The sequence below is a fragment of the Artemia sp. Qi Xiang Cuo genome, chromosome 3 (genome assembly GCF_049724085.1).
Source record: "Artemia sp. Qi Xiang Cuo chromosome 3, ASM4972408v1, whole genome shotgun sequence".
In the NCBI taxonomy this organism is placed as follows: domain Eukaryota; kingdom Metazoa; phylum Arthropoda; class Branchiopoda; order Anostraca; family Artemiidae; genus Artemia; species Artemia sp. Qi Xiang Cuo.
In genome coordinates this window covers 72,028,273-72,045,943 of record NC_142796.1, presented here as the reverse complement: position 1 = coordinate 72,045,943, position 17,671 = coordinate 72,028,273, and the positions used below count along the sequence as shown (strand labels likewise).

At 35.4% G+C, this 17,671-nt stretch overlaps 1 protein-coding gene across 1 annotated transcript in view; it reads right to left on the bottom strand.

Annotated features, from left to right (window-relative positions):
* Positions 1-931: 931 nt before the first annotated feature.
* Positions 932-17,671, bottom strand: part of LOC148954496 (pescadillo homolog) — an 82,172-nt gene continuing 65,432 nt past the window's right edge. The window contains exons 9-10 of the mRNA XM_089086549.1: positions 13,813-13,928; positions 932-1,206 (exon numbers count right to left, since the gene is read on the bottom strand). Of these exons, the coding sequence (XP_088942675.1) occupies positions 967-1,206; positions 13,813-13,928 (356 nt within the window). The 3' untranslated portion in view covers positions 932-966. The remainder of the gene's footprint in view (positions 1,207-13,812; positions 13,929-17,671) is intronic.

The window sequence follows — 17,671 nt, the reverse complement described above, 5'->3', positions numbered from 1 at the left end:
CTAACTATAAAAAAGCCCAAATACTTCATTACAGAAACTTGATTAACGATAACACTACCAAAACAAACATCTAGCGGGGAATTAATTGTGGGATACTTAATTAACTAATTTATCTGAGATCATACGATTGCAGGTTTCAATCGTATTTTCTAGAATTCAGAAGCGCAGAAAGTATGCAAATTCATAAAAATGATGCTTTTTTGGAGGGGAGGAGAGATCGTATCTCTAAGAGTTCAAAGTTATGGTAACGAGCTTTTATTTCGCTACACGGAATAATAATACATAATCTAACCTAGGTACCTTTTTCCCCATCTAAACTCCAAAAAACCACAGTTTAATATCGTATACGCAATGAAAACCTTGCTATCATTAACTATAACAGTTAACAGTTAAGACATTAACTCAACTATAACAGTTAAGACGTGAAAAACGGGTTTTATCATTACCTAGTCTAGAGTGATTAAGCCGAGAGGTCCGCAGAATGGGATTGTACCATATTTTTGGACCTCTGTGTAGACGTTGGGCTCATGCGCCTCAATCTGCCTATTTTTTCATGGTTGTCACTTGTTTAGTTTCTTTTTTGACGACGTTTGCATTTATCATCAACATAAACAATTTTTTGAAAACTTTCCTAATATACTTTTTCGCAATCACCTTTTTATGTACTATTTTTATTTATTTTTGTCTTTATCTGAAACACCAAGAATTTAGATTGTCCCCCTTGTATACCCTAAAGCTACCAGAACTGTGTGAAATCATTCCAAGGCATCTATTGGTTTCGTCAATCAGATTCAGGAATTAACAAAAAATCTACTGATCAAAGTAGATAAAGAACTATTAGAATAAAAGGTACTTTTGACGTTCCTGGCAACACTAAAAATAAGAAAAAAAAGTTTTGTGAAGCATCTTTTTTCCAATCAATACAAAATAGCTAGAGTAACGTTTTATTTAAGGTCACAAAACAATTTATTGGACTTTTTTTTTCTTTTTGGGTTTTCCTTCTTCAGCTTGTTCCCTTTTCCTAGATAAATATCTAGCCTCATTGGCCCGTTTCCTCTTTGTTTCCATGATATTTCTGTACAGCCTTTTATGTTTCCGTTTCATTAGCATTTCACCAAATCTCTTATGCTCTCTGTCTTCTTGTGATTTTTCTTTTTCTTTATCGACTCTTTCAACTTGTCCAGGTTTAACCTTCATTTTTGCAACCTATAAAATTTCAAAATTAGAAAAGTCAATTAAATTAGACAACTGCCTAATGGGGTGGCTCAGGTAAGAAATTCATCTAGAAGTTTGTCTTTTTTTAGGGGTGTGTCAAATGGATATGGATTCAATATTGGTAATCTTGGTGCGAAATTCGTTTCTGATTCGCAATAACCAAGCCTAATACTGTTCAATTACACATGAAAGGTATTTTTTGAAGTCCGAGGAATATACCAGCATAGGTGTCTAATGACACAGAGATACATTTATTCGCTTAATCAGTTGCAATAAAAGTCGTTCTTACGTCATTACTCAATGCTGAAATAGTTTTTTACGTCATTACGCCATGCTAAAATAGCTTTTTACGTCATTACTCCATTCTGAAATAGTTTTGAAATGAAAGCGGCAAGATTTAAGCTGCAGGAACTAACATTAATTATTCTAAGCAACGCTAGCATGTATGGGAAACGAACTGCCCCGACCTCTTGTTCACATCTGTCATAGTCCCCTTGTCAAATAGCTAGTGGTAAGGAACTGTAAGTAAGGAGCTACCCAGCTCAATAGTAACCGTAACGCTAAAATCGGAATTTTTATACCAAAGAATATATTAAAAGAATCGGCTTATTAAGCTGATTCCAAATATATAACTTTCGTTAACATATTTCTATCGTATACATTTCTATAACGTCTATCGTTAAGCCGATTGACGCAGCATCTTTAACAAACTGTAAAGTTTTCAAGTCGGTTTTCTAAAGGAAATTCCAGAATAAAATTTACCTCAAGTCTGATATTACTAATGCTTTTTTTAGTATGGTTTAACACCATTATTGAACTTAGGACAAAATATTGTTTCAATGGGTTCATCGTCTAGGTTTCTCAGAACATGCGACTTAAGACGAATCGTTTTACAACAAACATAGATACAAGATAAGTGTAATAAAATTTATCTGAGAATGAATGCCTCCCCCCTACTTCCAGAATGCCATCGCGCCTCTCGAAGAATATCGCTTCTGGAATGTTGCACTCAAGAAAATATCAGCACCGAAGTCAGAACTAGGAGTGTTAAATACGCTTTGCATGGATATGTGTCGACGCGCTAGTAGAAAAAAAAAACTTGAACAACACAATTGGGAGCAAAATTACAAAACCTAAAATTAATTCCTCCATAAATACTTGACTAGGTCCATAGGCCTATGTGGAGTAATACGACTTCTAATAATTTGTGTTTTCAGTCGCTAGTGGATACTATTAAATACCAAACAGTAGAACTAAACATACAAATCGAGGTAAGGCAACTGCCCCCATCAGAATGCAACAAATCTGTTGTGCGTTGAGCGAACCATCTGTCTATAGTTTTAACCTAAGCCTGCAACAGGTATTGTGCATTATAAAAGATATAGAGAGATATATATAGTTTCTTATAGATGAACAAAAACGTACAGTGTCATCGTCATTTTAAATTGTCAGTGACAGTGTCAGTGTCAATGACAATGTCAAATTTAAAATGACAGCGTCAGTGGTCTGTTTTAAATTGGCATCGTCTTTTACATCTTATTCACCTAATCTGTGCAATTTACCATAAAGACTTCAAAATTCAATAATAGTCAAGTACCAAGGACACTATAATTTTTCAAAAAAAAAAAAAAAAAAAAATAATACCGCCCAATTTACATGCATTATATAGTCAAACATTTCAATTATTAATAGAGCACTACAACCGTTTTCTATTGAACTAAATTCAAATAAATCCAAATAAATATATAAATCCAATATACAGATGGAGCTAGAAATTGTGTCGGTAGCCTTAGTCCATAGTCCATTCATTTAAAATAGACAGAGCTGCGTTTATAATAGACAGAGATTTTCTATTTCAAAGTTGTCTCTATTATCCTACATTGCCTAGAAAAAGGTTCAATATGGCAGGATCATTGCCCATTGGCAAGAATAGCCGAATTCATCAAGATCTGTCAAATAAAGAACCAAAACGCACCCGGGTTTCCTTTTCAAAAAAAAAAAAAAAAAAAAAAAAAAAAAAAAAAAAACGATAATACCGCCCAATTTACATGCATTATATAGTCAAACATTTCAATTATTAATAGAGCACTACAACCGTTTGCTATTGAGCGAATATAGGCTAGTGGGTATATGCCTAAATTCAGTAAGAAAAGTGACATTTTTTTTTATAATCAGAAGAAAAAAGGATCCTATTGATATGTCAATGCACAAATAAAGGGATAAATACAACAAACTAGGATAGCCTAATTGGTCTTTCTAAAAAATATGTTCCTGTAGGGAAGTCAATTAATTAATAGTGTATAGTATTTAATCTTAAAGAATTTTAATAATAAGCATATTAATGCATAGCTTAGGTTTTTAGCTGTTCAACGATACACACAATTCTTTTCAATTCCTTTTAGGTAACAAGAGGTTAGGGATATATTTTTACGCAATTTTAACCATTCAATCACTGTTTTTTCTTGTTTTTTTTTTTTTTACTCAGTTTACTGCCAATTAATGGCTTGTCTTTGCTACAGCAATCAGAAAATTTACACTTTATGAAGCTCAATGATGGTATTTTTTCGCACGTTCTTTGTTTTTAAACTTGGCGCCCGTTAACTGTTAAAACTGCATGCCTGCAGCGAACGCTTGCATAAACGTATATGTTCCTTCTAAAACAAGCAATTCGTCAAGTGCAACAAGGATGAGATACTTACATCGTTGGATTCAATAGTCTCAGGTCTATCCCTTAAACGAGCCAGAATTATGATAGTACTTAGGGCAAAATATGGCAAAGCAACAAGGATTTGTGTCTTTTTTTGGAAACGCTAAAAACAGTGTTTTAAAACTTTCGGGACGGGAGAGGGCACTTGACAAAAAATATGATAATAGCAAAAAAGGTAAAACAGGTATTTGATCGTTTCTGACTGTTAGGACTTGAGTCGTTCTTGCAACGAGTCAAGACTTGGCTTGATATTGCGCAAAATAAAAGCTTAGCTGGTTTTTGGACCGAGTGAGGGTCATTTTTATGAAGAGTCTAACCCAACAGAAAAACTGTCAGTCCCTATAAATTCCCCAAATGGTACAATCATGAATGAATTTGTTCTACAACAAATAAAACGTCATAAACACTGATTTCATCATGGGACTACTAATTAGCACTAAGGGGTGGGGGGGGAATTGTATGTCTTAGTTGAAATTCTGAACAAACAAACAACCCTTTTCAGCCCACCGTCATAAAAAAATTTAGATCATATTTTAGCTTAGGTTTTTGCAGTTATCTTAGCAGCACCAACAGGCAACTTGAATATTGTTGAGTAAGTAAAATACTACTTTTCAAAAAAAACTGCATTTTTTTGTCATTCCAACATTAAACTGTAAAAACTGGCGATAGATCCAAGTGGAAGTCAACCATTATAACCAGGATGATTGGTCCAAAAATATTACCTAGAGGCCCCCGCCGTTTTTCCAAAAACTCAATTCAGCTTACCTCCCCCCCCCCCCACGAATCCCGATATATTACAGATGTCATTCCGATAGCATGGATACAGATAATGTTTCTTCATTGAATTCTACAAAGGCCATGGAAGATCACAGGCTCAAATGCAAAGGTAAAACTTTACTATACATAGTGCATGCGGATGATTTGAGTGTCCTTTACAAATCTTCAAATTGTATTTAGGGTTTTGAGAGTTCCGGGTGCATGATTATAAAATCCATCTTAAGAAGGCTAAGTGACATTGGATATAACGAGAAGATCAATGAAGTCGATAGCTTTAGTTACCTGTGTAGTATTATTAGTTAAGACGGTGGGTGTAGTGAAGACGAAAAAAGAAGAAGCTTAATAGAAAAGGAAGATAAGTCTGTGTAGCAAGACTCGGATACTTAAAACTACGGTACTGGCAGCGGTCAAATAAAGTTTGAAAAATGGGCGTTTCGGAAGACAAGAAAATTTGTTAAAAGTTTCCAAAGGAATTTTATACGGAGAGTTTTGGGAACCCGTTTGACTGACCGTTTGTCAAAGAACAAGCTGTACGCAAAATATGATTCTACCCCATTTTGTAGGGCTATAATGAGAGAAAGGTAGGGATGGCTAGAACGGTTCTAGGCGTTTACCCCCCCCCCCCTCCGTCGAAAATAAAGCTTTACAAATTTGAGAATTTTATTTGAGTTTTTTTTTATTTCCGTAGAGGGAAGGAATTTTGGTACTTGTGTGTTATGCGAAACTCACTCAAGTTTACGCTGTGTAAAATTCGAGAACACACCACATTTTTTCGTCCGGGTCTTCGTTACTTTAGAAATAAATTTGCATATTAGGGGGGGAGGGGTAAAGTATAGTGGGTCTGCATGCAAAATTTGTTTGGTACAATTATTCCGCATATTAGATAGAGAGATAGAGAAGTGTATTTTAAAGGCGAATATACGGCCATGAACATAAAAATAACATAAGCTTTGATCAGCCGATCATCATAAAACACTTAAACAAAACACTACATTAACCTAATAATAGTACTTAATACTTGGAAAAACGGTTATTGGAAAAAAAAAACACTTAACACTTGGATAAAAACACTTAAATGAAACATTACATTTATTTTTTTTTTTTTTGTTAACAAAATTTCCAGATACCTCGCTATTCTTCTGTAATTTTTTAGTGGCCATACCTAGAAGGAATTGTTTTCTGACTTCAAATTGTCCAAATAATTTACCCCCCCCTCCTTATGTGCAAATATAATATATATATATATATATATATATATATATATATATATATATATATATATATATATATATATATATATATATATATATATATATATATATATATATATATATATATATCCCATCTATTCTGTCACTTGTCTTTGTCTTGCCTCGCGGTAAGCTGAAAAAAAAACTAACAAAGAAACCGGTTTGTTCTCGAGTTTTACACAGCGTAAACTTGAGTGAATTGCCCATAATACACAAGTACCAAAACTTCTTTCCCCTACGGACATTAAAAAAAAATAAAAATCAAATAAAATTCTCAAATTTGGAAAGCCTTCTTTTCCACGGGGGAGGGGGGATATTTACCGGGGGAGTAAAGTATTCGGACAGTTTTAAGTCAGAAATTAATTCTTTCTAGGTATATAGCCACTAAACAGAAGAATAGCGGGGTATCTGGAAATATTGTTAAAAAAAAAAAAAAAAAAAAAAAATAAAGTAAATGTATTTCATTGTGTTTTTTTTTGTTTAATGACCGTTTTTCCAAGTATTAAGTACTGACAAGGAATTGTCAAATTCTTGATTCCATGAGGTAAGCATGTCGTTTCCTGAGTATGTGACTTGGGTATGTGACCTGAGTATGTGAGCTGGTTCAGAGTGGCAAACGTGATCAGCGACTTAATTTGTCAAACGTAACAGTATCACTATTTTGGAACAGAAATATCCCAAAAATGGCGCCAGAACCTTCAGTGTTACAAACTGATGCGGAAGTGTCATTTCAAACTAGTCGGACCATGTAATTTCAATTTTGTGGGTAAACAAACATAGTTTTTCTTATTGTCTGCAAGCTCTTCATAATTTTCAATGATTCACTGATTTCAAAATGAATGACAGTCTGGCTTTCATAGATATTAATTAAAAGAAACTTTCCGAAAAAATAAGTTTTTCAAAGAAAAGTAAAGGTCATTTTAAACTTAAGCTCAGCAGATACAAATACCTTTTAAAATTCAAACTCAAAACGACCAGAAATTACTATTAAAGAATAAATGAAACCCAAAAGGAAAAGAAATTAAATAAACAATCATAGCAAAAACATACAACAAGTAAAGATATAAATGAACAAATAGATCTTAAAGCGAGTGATTCTTAGATTGAATATGAAAATCAAGCTTAAGACGAAAAAAATATTTTCCTATTGAAGTACAAATGAAACTTAAAACGAACAGAAATTAAATAAACAATCAATGCAAAAAAACATACAATAGATATTAGCGTAAATTAATAAATAAATCTTAAAACGAGTGAAACTTAAATTGAATATGCAAATTAGGCTTGAAACAAACAAAAATCACCACAAACAAGAGTTTGGGTATGACCTCCTTCTCTCAGTGTAAAAGTCTTGAACCTACTGCGTCATTGGCGCTTTACTGAAAACCAACTTTGTGACAAATATTTTCTTTTGTACTTATCTCCGAAAATAAACATTAAAATTATAGTAACATTTTGAACTGATGAGCTTTCAGCAATTAATATCATTATACATCAAATATTCAGTTTAATTCATTAGCTCTTGTTAAAGTTGTTAAAGACGAATATAGTTTCCCTACAAACAAGTGATTGGATACTGCCTCCTTTCCTAACTGTAAATAAAAAACCAAAAGCCTACTGCGTCATGAAACGGTCATACGCTTAACTGAAAACGGATTATATTACAAATACTTTCTTTTCCAGTTCTTACAGCATTGAAAATAAAAATACAATTACAGCGAAATTAATTCTTGAACTGATGCATCTTTCAACAATTAATACGATTATACATCAAATATTCAATTTGATGTTATTAATACTTTCCAAGACTGTTCAAGACACATATAGTTTTCAGTAAAGCGCCAATGACGCAGTAGGCTTTGGACTTTTACAGTGAGAGAAGGAGGTCATACCCAAATACTTGTTTGTGGTGATTTTTGTTTGTTTCAAGCTTAATTTGCATATTCAATTTAAGTTTCACTCGTTTTAAGATTTATTTATCAATTTACATTAATATCTATTGTATGTTTGTTTGCATTGATTGTTTATTTAATTTCTGTTCGTTTTACGTTTCATTTGTACTTCAATAGGATAAGATTTTTTTCGTCTTAAGCTTGATTTTCATATTCAATCCAAGCATTACTCGCTTTAAGATCTATTTATTCGTTTATATGATTACTTGTTGTATGTTTTTGCTATGATTGTTTATTTAATTTCTGTTCGTTTTAGGTTTCATTTAATCTTTGATAGTAATTACTGATCGTTTTGAGTTTGAATTTTAAAAGGTATTTGTATCTGCTGAGCTTAAGTTTAAAATGGCCTTTAACTTCCTTTGAAAGACAGATTTTTCGTGCGGTTTTTTTAATTAATTTTTGTACGTTTTCTATTGCAAAAAAATTTCAAGTTTTTAAAAATCCCCCATTTCAAAATCAAACTTAAAAAAAAAAATCAAATATTCATCAAAGTATAAAACATTGTATCAGAATAACAACATCAATGTGAAAAAACGGGTTTGTATCAATCTCGGAGTTTTTATTATCTGATGTTTGAACTATTTTTAACAAAATTGTTATCTCGAATTTTTTATTGGATGGATTTGGGGAAAAGGGGCGTGAGGGAACTAGATTAAGCTTCTGTCTCCTTTGACTCTTTAAAAGTGAATTAGAACTTTCTATTTTCAATCAAATGGGCTCACTCTGAAGTTTATACGAGTACCCCTTTTATAAAAACCATATAAATTCCCAGATTATAACTTACAACGCCTGTCCCTCGGCCCTTGGAGGTTGTGTGGACCCTGGAGCTTCAATATCTAACGGTTGAACTATTTTTAATAAAATGGTCCCCTGAAATAGATATTGGATGGTGTTATCCATCTGATATGCTAACAAGTGCAACATATAGATAGTGCTATTTGTCGAACAAGCTGTTTTATCATGTAGAAATGAACTATAACTTTTAATTTTTCTTCACCTTAACAATTTTCGACGCCAATACATTTTTGCCTGCCAAAAGAACCATATATGCCGCCAGAGGAGAACTTAAAACGTCTGCCTCGGCCCAGGGGGAATTGTGCCGACACAGGAGTTTTTCTTGTCTGACCTTTGAACCATTTTTAACAAAATGGTTACCTCAAATTTTTTATCAGATGTATTTGGGGGGAAAAGGGCTTGGGGGCCAGTTGCCCTCTGATCAGTTTTGACTGTTAAAAAGGGCTGGATTTCAATATCCAATCAAATGAGCCTTCTCTGATGTTTATACGAGCATCCCTGTCATACGAACAATATAGTCTCCAGGGCAAAGCTTACAATGCCTGGCCTCAGACTTTGGGGGGTTGTGACGCACAAGTCAGTTTTTGATATTCGACTTTTTAACTTAAGATCAATTTTTAACTTAAGGGTAACATATAAATTTTTATTGGATGCATTTGGGAAAAAGGGGCGTTGGGGGCTAATTGCCCTCCAAAATCTTTTAAATGGAAAAAATTTAACTGGAAATTTGAACTTCGAATCAAATAAATCACCTCAGAATTTTTTACGAGCATCCCTTCAATAAGAACCTTATAGTACCCAAGGGCATAAGTTACAACACTTGCCCTCAGGCCCTTGGGGGCTGTGTTTACCCCTAAGTTTTTGTTATATGGTCTTTGAACTGTTTAAAAAAAACTATCTCAAAGTTCTTATCGGATGGGTTTGAGGAAAAAAGAGCGTGGTGGGGAGGGGGGGCTAGGTGCCCTCCAATCTCTTTGATTCTAAAAACATGAAATAAAACTTTCAAAATCCAGTAAAATGACCCCACTTTAAATTTAATATGAGCATCCCTTCCATAAGACCCATATATGCCCCCAGGGCATAACTTATAACGCCTGCCCTCGGGCCCTGGTAGGTTGTGTCAACACCCGAATTTTGTTATATAATCTTTGAACTATTTTTAACAAAATAGCTATCTTAAAATTTTTACTCGACGCATTTGGGAAAATATGGTTTAGGGGGGGGGAGTTGGTTACCCACCAATATATTTTTAGGCTTAAAAAGTAAACTAGAACTTTCAATTTCCAATCAAATGAGCCCTCTCTGAAGTTTATACGACAATGATGTCTATACAAAACCGTATAGGCCCCCAGGACATAACTCACAACCCTTGCCCTGAGGGTTGTGGGGGATTTGCCATCCTCGAAGACCCAGTTTCCAGCACTTGAAACTACGTTTAATAAAATGGCTGTCTCATAATTTTGATTGGATGTGTTTGGGGAAAAGGCGGGCGTGAGAGGGGGGTTAGTTGCCCTCAAATCACTTTCGACTATTAAAAAGGGCACTAGCCCTTTGAATTTCCAATCGAATGAGCCTTTTTTAAAGTTTCTACGACCCCGCCTTCTATAAGAACCATATATGCCCCCAGGGTATAACTTAAAACCCTTGCCTTGAGGGTTGTGGGGGAGTGTCCTCCTCAAAACATATTTTCTATCTGAAAATCAGCTACGCTGAACAAAATGGCTATCTCAAAATTTTGATTGGATGTGTTTGGGGGAATGATGGGAGGGGGGGGGGGGCAGCTAGTTGCCCTCCAATCACTTTCGAATATTAAAAAGGGCAATATCCATTTGAATTTCCAATCGAATGAGCCTTTTTTGAAGTTTCTACGACAACACCTTCTATAAAAACCTTATATGCCCTGAATTTCCAATCGAATGAGCCTTTTTTGAAGTTTCTACGACAACACCTTCTATAAAAACCTTATATGCCCCCAGGGTATAGCTTAAAACACTTGCCTTGAGGGTTGTGGGGGAGTGTCCTCCTCAAAAACATATTTTCTATCTGAAAATCAACTACGCTGAACAAAATGCCTATCTCAAAATTTTGATAGGATGTTTTTGGGGGAATGATGGACGTGGGGGGGGAGCTAGTAGCCCTCAAATCACTTTCGACTATTAAAAAGGGCACTATCCCTTTGAATTTCCAATCGAATGAGCCTTTTTTGAAGTTTCTACGACAACACTTTCTATAAAAGCCTTATATGCCCCCAGGGCCTAACTTACAACCCTTGCCTTGAGGGTTTGGGGGAGTGTCCTCCTCAAAAACACATTTTCTATCTGGAAATCAACTACGCTGAACAAAATGGCTATCTCAAAATTTTTATTGGATATGTTTGGGGAAATGATGGGCGTGGGGTGGGGGGGGGGCTAGTTGCCCTCCAATCACTTTCGACTATTAAAAAGGGCACTAGCCCTTTGAATTTCCAATCGAATGAGCCTGTTTTGAAGTTTCTACGACAACGCCTTCTATAAAAACCTTATATGCCCACAGGGCATAACTTAAAACTCTTGCCCTGAGGGTTGTGGGGGAGTGTCCTCCTCAAAAACATATTTTCTAACTGAAAATCAACTACGCTGAACAAAATGGCTATCTCAAAATTTTGATTGGATATGTTTGTGGGAATGATGGTCGTGGGGGGCTAGTTGCCCTCCAATCATTTTCCACTATTAAAAAGGGCACTAGAACTCTCGATTTCCAATCGAATGAGCCCCCTTTGAAGTTTCTACGACGGCCCCTTCCATATGAAGTGCCTCTGGAAAAAAAATAATAATAAATAGTAAAACATTGGAACCGCATGGCCTGTACTATAGGCAACGCTACAGCGTTGCCTCTGATTCTTATTTTGGCCTCATTTCGATGACTCAGGCGAAAAGAAGCTGGTGGATCCTTACTCAGGCCAGAAATCTCTATAATTTTCTAATTCAGTTAAACCAAGAATCTACCCTCCAATTACTGTAAATAAGCTAATTATAAATTCCTGGTCAAGGCAAACGAATCATCTTCCAACAACTCATTATCATATTTACTAACCAAATATTTTCACTATTAAGAGATGAGCGAATAGAAAACTCTTTTTTCTTTTTTACCAACAAGAGCTATAAAATAAGAAAAAATATGTGATACCATTGGTCCACTTCAGTTCTAAAAGCAAACAACTGAAATGGCTTGTAAGAGCAGAATTTTGGCAATGGGACTAAAGAACCTTCACAATCGAAGACTAAAACTCTTAACCACAGGCAAGAATTTTATGCAACTTTCCTAAATATATTGTCATACCCAACAATGCAGCCTTAGATCCATACTTTCTGTAAGAACCACAGAAGTTAGATCCTCACTGCTTTTTTGCAATCAACCAATTAAAGAAAGTTTAGTTTAAGAAAATATCAATGAAACTAGCATGTTTCCTATTGTTTAAAGAAGGGGCATACCCAGACTATCCACTATCGGAGCAGCATTTTATGGTGAGGGAGGGCTATATCACTTACTTTTATGTAGTTTTCATATTTTTTTCTTTAGAGTTTTCTTAAAAAGGTAAAAAAAAAAAAAAAAAAAGTGGGTCAGCATGTTAAAGTTGCACTAAAAAATTGACAGCAAGAAATAAAGGTGACAAATTTGTCGTTTCCCAATTTTTTCTATAAAAGCCAAAAAGAGGAATTGTTTAATACAAATACCCCCAAAATGGATTAAAATTTAGGGGAGGGGGTAAATATACAGGAGCGATAGGCCTTTACCCTGAGAGAGGTGCAGCTATTTTACAGGCTCAATTTCTTTTTATCATAATAATAGGCTGGAGGAAATAAAAGCCGTAAAATCAATAGGACAAGATTGGTCTCAGTTGGTAAAAAAAAGAAGTAATTGTAATAGCAATACCATGCAAATTAGTTGGCAAATACGGCTACCTCAAAGACAAAGGGCCCATTAGCTAAATTTCTCAGCAGCACAGGGAGCCTCCAAAGCAATTTACAAATTGATAAGGGATCTTAGATGTTTCAACAGTTCAAAAAGGTAACGAGAGGGGAACACTTTTAGGGACTGCCCTTTCCACGACTTTAAAAAGAAAATTCAGCTCTGTTCAATGAAAAACAAATTTTAGGCTTTTAATGATGCTAGTTTCGTTGAATCTGAATATCTCCATCTCTGGCACAAACCTGGAGAAGTTAAATGGTTTTTCTAAGATTTCTGGGCAAGTAGATCTCGACTTTTAGCTTTCTGTCGTTTATTCGGATCTCTTATCTTAGCTATGCACGTTATGGTAAGACCGCCCAACTAATTCTGACTAGTTTGGCCACACAAACTAAAAAAGCTTGTAATGGGCGAGATAGGGTGATCGACCTCTTTAAGATATCGAACGACCCTAATTAAATTCATCAATGTTAAAAACCGTTTCTTTACTTGAATTTAGTGCTTTTATAATTAATAAAAAATAGCATGTATATGATATGGGAAATGGGACTGAATGCGGATATTTAAACATGTAACAAGGCTGTTAGGGTAACATTTCTTAGGTTTAAATGTATAAAGAAAATTGCTAATATAATTTTACTCACAAATAATGGTAAATTTGAATTTTTTAGCTTTATTAATTTTACTTGATTTTTTTTTATTTTTTTTTTTTTACAAAAGGGAGTTAACTAAATTGACGAAACTCTAGATGAAGGGGCGTTACCTTTTAAGCCCAGGAAAATCAAATTCATTTAAAAAAATTTACTTAAAGCTGAAAGTGATGCTGAAAAAGAAGTGCTCAACTGGTCTTGTATCTGCAGGGCAACTGTAAAACACCAATTATACTCTGTATTTCCTAGGAAGTACCTTATTTCACCAACTTTACTTGCCAAGTTTTTATTTTATGGTAATTTTACAACACTAGCTAGTGCCAAACATTTTTGAAAGTGTTCTGGGAACCGGCTCTTTAGCTAGATTTATTCGTAAATGATTTCACTTGTCTTGAGGAACAGGATATTCAAGCCTCTTTCCCTATACAAAAGGCCTTGATTAACATTAAGATAGATTGTAAAAAAAAAAAAAAAAAAAAAAAAAAAAAAAAACAGAGCTAGAGAGATGAAACTAAAATAACCTTTGAAGCCTCCTCCTCAGAAATGTCAACATCACTTTCGTGCTCTTCAACTTCTTCGTCCTCCATCTCTTCATCTTCAATATCACTTTCATCTTCAGATTTTTTTATCCCAGGAACTAAAAAAAGAAGAAAAAGTGTTTTTCCAAAACAAAACGCAAAAACACAAAGAATTGCTGACCGAGCAAATACAATAATAAAAACAAACTACGATTTTCCTTGTACTTATGACCAGTCAGGCTATAGCGACTTAGTGACCTAGCTACTTGCTCCTTTTTCTAAACCATTCCCAAAAAGCCTATAAAATAACGATCAGCCTGTTTCTGTTTTTATTCCCACAGTTTTCTGTTTGGTTATTTTGGAGAAAAAAAAAAAAAAGCAGCTAGCCGTTTTTTTTCAGTAGAATATATTTTTCGTGTTTTAGTAGCATTTTTTCCGTTCCTGTTTTTGTTTCAACTGGTTCTACCTCCTGTTTCGTGTTTTGATTGCGCCTAGCATCGTAGCTCAGACTGACGACTTTTGTTGGATTTGTGATACTTGCCAAATGGTGATTTGCCTGTCTTATGTTGAGAAGCAAAACTTGAAACCATCAAAATTGATCTAAAATTAAAAGGACCTTTGAAGGGACAACTTGTTCCTTATTTTTGCGAGTTTAAGTAGGTTAAAAACATACTATTCGATTCTAAATCCACTGCTATGTTGATATATGAAAGTAATTAATTCCGCCATTCTATTAAACGTTTTACTTAGTATTTAGAGTGTTACACTTTGTAGTAAAATTGAACAGCAAAACCCAATTGACAAGGTACCACCCATACCGTCGGTATGACTTATGCCCTTAAGCTTTCCGGACCTGATTACAGGAGATGATAAAAACTGGGTTCATTGATCAAAGCGATGTTGAGAACTCGTTCCTGGACAAAGAAAGTAAAATATTGGCGCCAGAGCCAGTACTGGTAAAAACCCGTCAAAATAATAAAAAAGAAAGTAAAAATACTGCTAAGAACACGTAAGCTGGTTAGAATTCTAAAAGTATTTTCTAAGTTTCATGATCATTTTAAAGCTATTAGCAAAACTTATAATCTTTGTCCCTCCATTCCAAAGAATATGAATGTATGAGGGAACAACACATTGAAAAAAATATGAAAAGAGCCAGTGTGTCTTTCTTCAACCCAACCTTCGTAATACCTAGTTAAGAGTTTCGAACTTTACAGCGATAAGTGGCTTATCGTAAAAACTGTCATTAGATTCGTCGTCCGTAAAAACAAGCAACAGTTGCTAGTGATACAGTTGTGTTTCGACAAGCAAAGTTGTACTGATGACTAAAAGATTGTGGTTTTTATCAGACTCCAGATACTAGTGTTGTCACTGAATCAATTGCTTAATTGCCTGTAAGAACAACCAACTGTTCGGCTTAGGAGACATTTTCGGCCACATTTTTGACCCTAAAATTTATGAACAAATTAACCGAGATTCAGTTCATATCCACACTTCCTCAGCAATTCATTACTAGTCTCTATTTAGTCTCCGGAGTGATAACATCATCTTTTTGGATCTAGTGAACTTTAAAACCAGCTGTGAAATTGTATTAATTCAGTGCCTTGAGCTATAATATATTCAGTGACCTTGAGGATTATTTCACGATTATTTCTGCTACGGATTATAATCTAAGGTGAACTTATTGATATGGACTAATTGCTTTGTTTGGATTATTAATACGGTAGCAACAACAGTTCAAATTTTAAGGGAAAGAGGAGGGAAAGAAAAGGATTATTTGGCTAATAAAAATAGTTTATTAGCCAAATTTTCATTGTTTTTTCGCTGATTAGTGACAGCATGTGCAGAAGAGAGCGGGAACAAACACAAGAGCCGTATCGGTATCGGCCGGATATTGGTCCTTAAACTCCTGGGAAAAGACAATTTGGGTACCCGCAATTCCCACTGGTTTTGTTACCTGTATCTCGTCAGCATTCTTTCTGCGTAGTTCATTCAGCATTCATTCACCAAAGAAACGAGTGAATAGCCAGAGGCGATACGTATATGTTTGCGAATACTTTTTGGACCGGTTTTGGATGTGATTAAGGACTTGGATTGTTAATTTTTGTGACATCATTGGGTACGATTGGACTTAATTTGAATAGATTATAAGCGAAGAAAAATGGCAAAAATCAAGTATTTATATAGCCCTTTTTTAAATTTCATCCAGCGTTCACTTAACTTCGAAGATATTCCCCATGAATCGGTTGTAAGCACTGGCGTGAGATTTTTTGACAAGGAATCTATCACACAAGCCGTAAGATTTATACGAGATCAATTAGATGAAGATCGAACCATTTTGAAAGAGCGTAGAAACACAATAAATGCATCTGTTTTTGTAGAAGATGCGATTCATGCTATGAAGGAATTGGACGCTAAGGGTGATTTCCCTTTCAAATTCACTATTTATCATCCATCTGAGACTCCTTCCATACCTCACGATGTATTTACCTCATTAACGTGCAAACTAAACGAATGTGGTGAAAAAATGAATGCATGGCTAGACCGATGCAACGCCAGTTTTGTCACTAAAACGTGGCCTACTCCCAGCGAATCTCTAAGTATCCCGCTTCACGTAAAAGAAGCACCACCTGAAATCTATAAATCGTGCAAAAAGCAGAAAGAATTTCTTGATTCCAATGGTGCATCCGGAAAAGTACAGAAGGTAGTTACGAGAAGCGATACGCTGGTGTTGTATGTTAGAACCGAGCATGATGCAAAAGCTATAGCTAATAGCATAAAATCGATTCCGCGGCTGTAGCTAAAGTCCATAAACCGACATTCCTGGCAGTGGCTAAATTTGTCCCTGAAGATACGACAAACGAGGAGATTGAGTCTGCTATGGAAGGGATCCAAGAAGCGAAATGCTATGGTACTAGCAAGTTAGTCAAACTAACATTCAGAGACAAAGATGCTCTTGAAAAAGCACTGAAATACGGCGTTTACGTCGGTTATTGCCATATCAAGGTGGACACATATGTTGCCGCCCCTCCGAGGTGTTTTAAATGCCAAAAGTTTGACCACTTGCAACGACATTGCCCTAACAATGCGAAGTGTTCCAGGTGCTCCGGCGATCACGAAAACCCTATAGACAATCCATTTGTCCGTGATACTAGATCTGCTAATTGCTCTGGAAAGCATCCATGTTATAGCTCGCAATGCCCGGTTTATAAAAGACGATTGGAGGCTAGTTCAAACAAACGTAAGCAATGAATGCAACTAACTCGCTTTATAGCAGAAATATATACGGGCACGCTCCACACAAGCTGTCTCTTTTAAGTGATCTAGTAACCAAGCATAGCATAATATGCATTCAGGAGCATTTGGTAACATCTGATCATTCAGCAATCCTTGACCGATTTCCAGGAAAGGACTATTTTTTACAGCCTGCTATCCGCAGCAGCTCAGTTGGCAGGCCGAGTGGTGGGATCTTGATCATTGCAGACTACAATTTGCAATGCACGCTAATTGATTCATGCGATTCTTTTTCTGAGATCAGAATTCCTGGTCCAAATGGCTTTATAGTCATATCAGTGTACCTCCCTACAAATTATCGTGATGTCCTCTCAGAAAGGCGTTACATGAAGGCTTGTGCGAGACTCGGGAGGTTGGCTGAACAATACAAGTCAGAAAAGATTATTATCTGTGGGGACTTCAACTGTCAGCTTCTGGATGATGATCGTTTTTTCACCATATTAAGGGGGTGTCTGCCAGACGCTATGGCCCTGGTTCCAAAATCCCGGTCCTTCACGTTTGTTCACAGCGCATCCCTGGATACATCAGATATCGCTCACTTTTTCGTAAATTTCCTACGTCCGACCGGGAT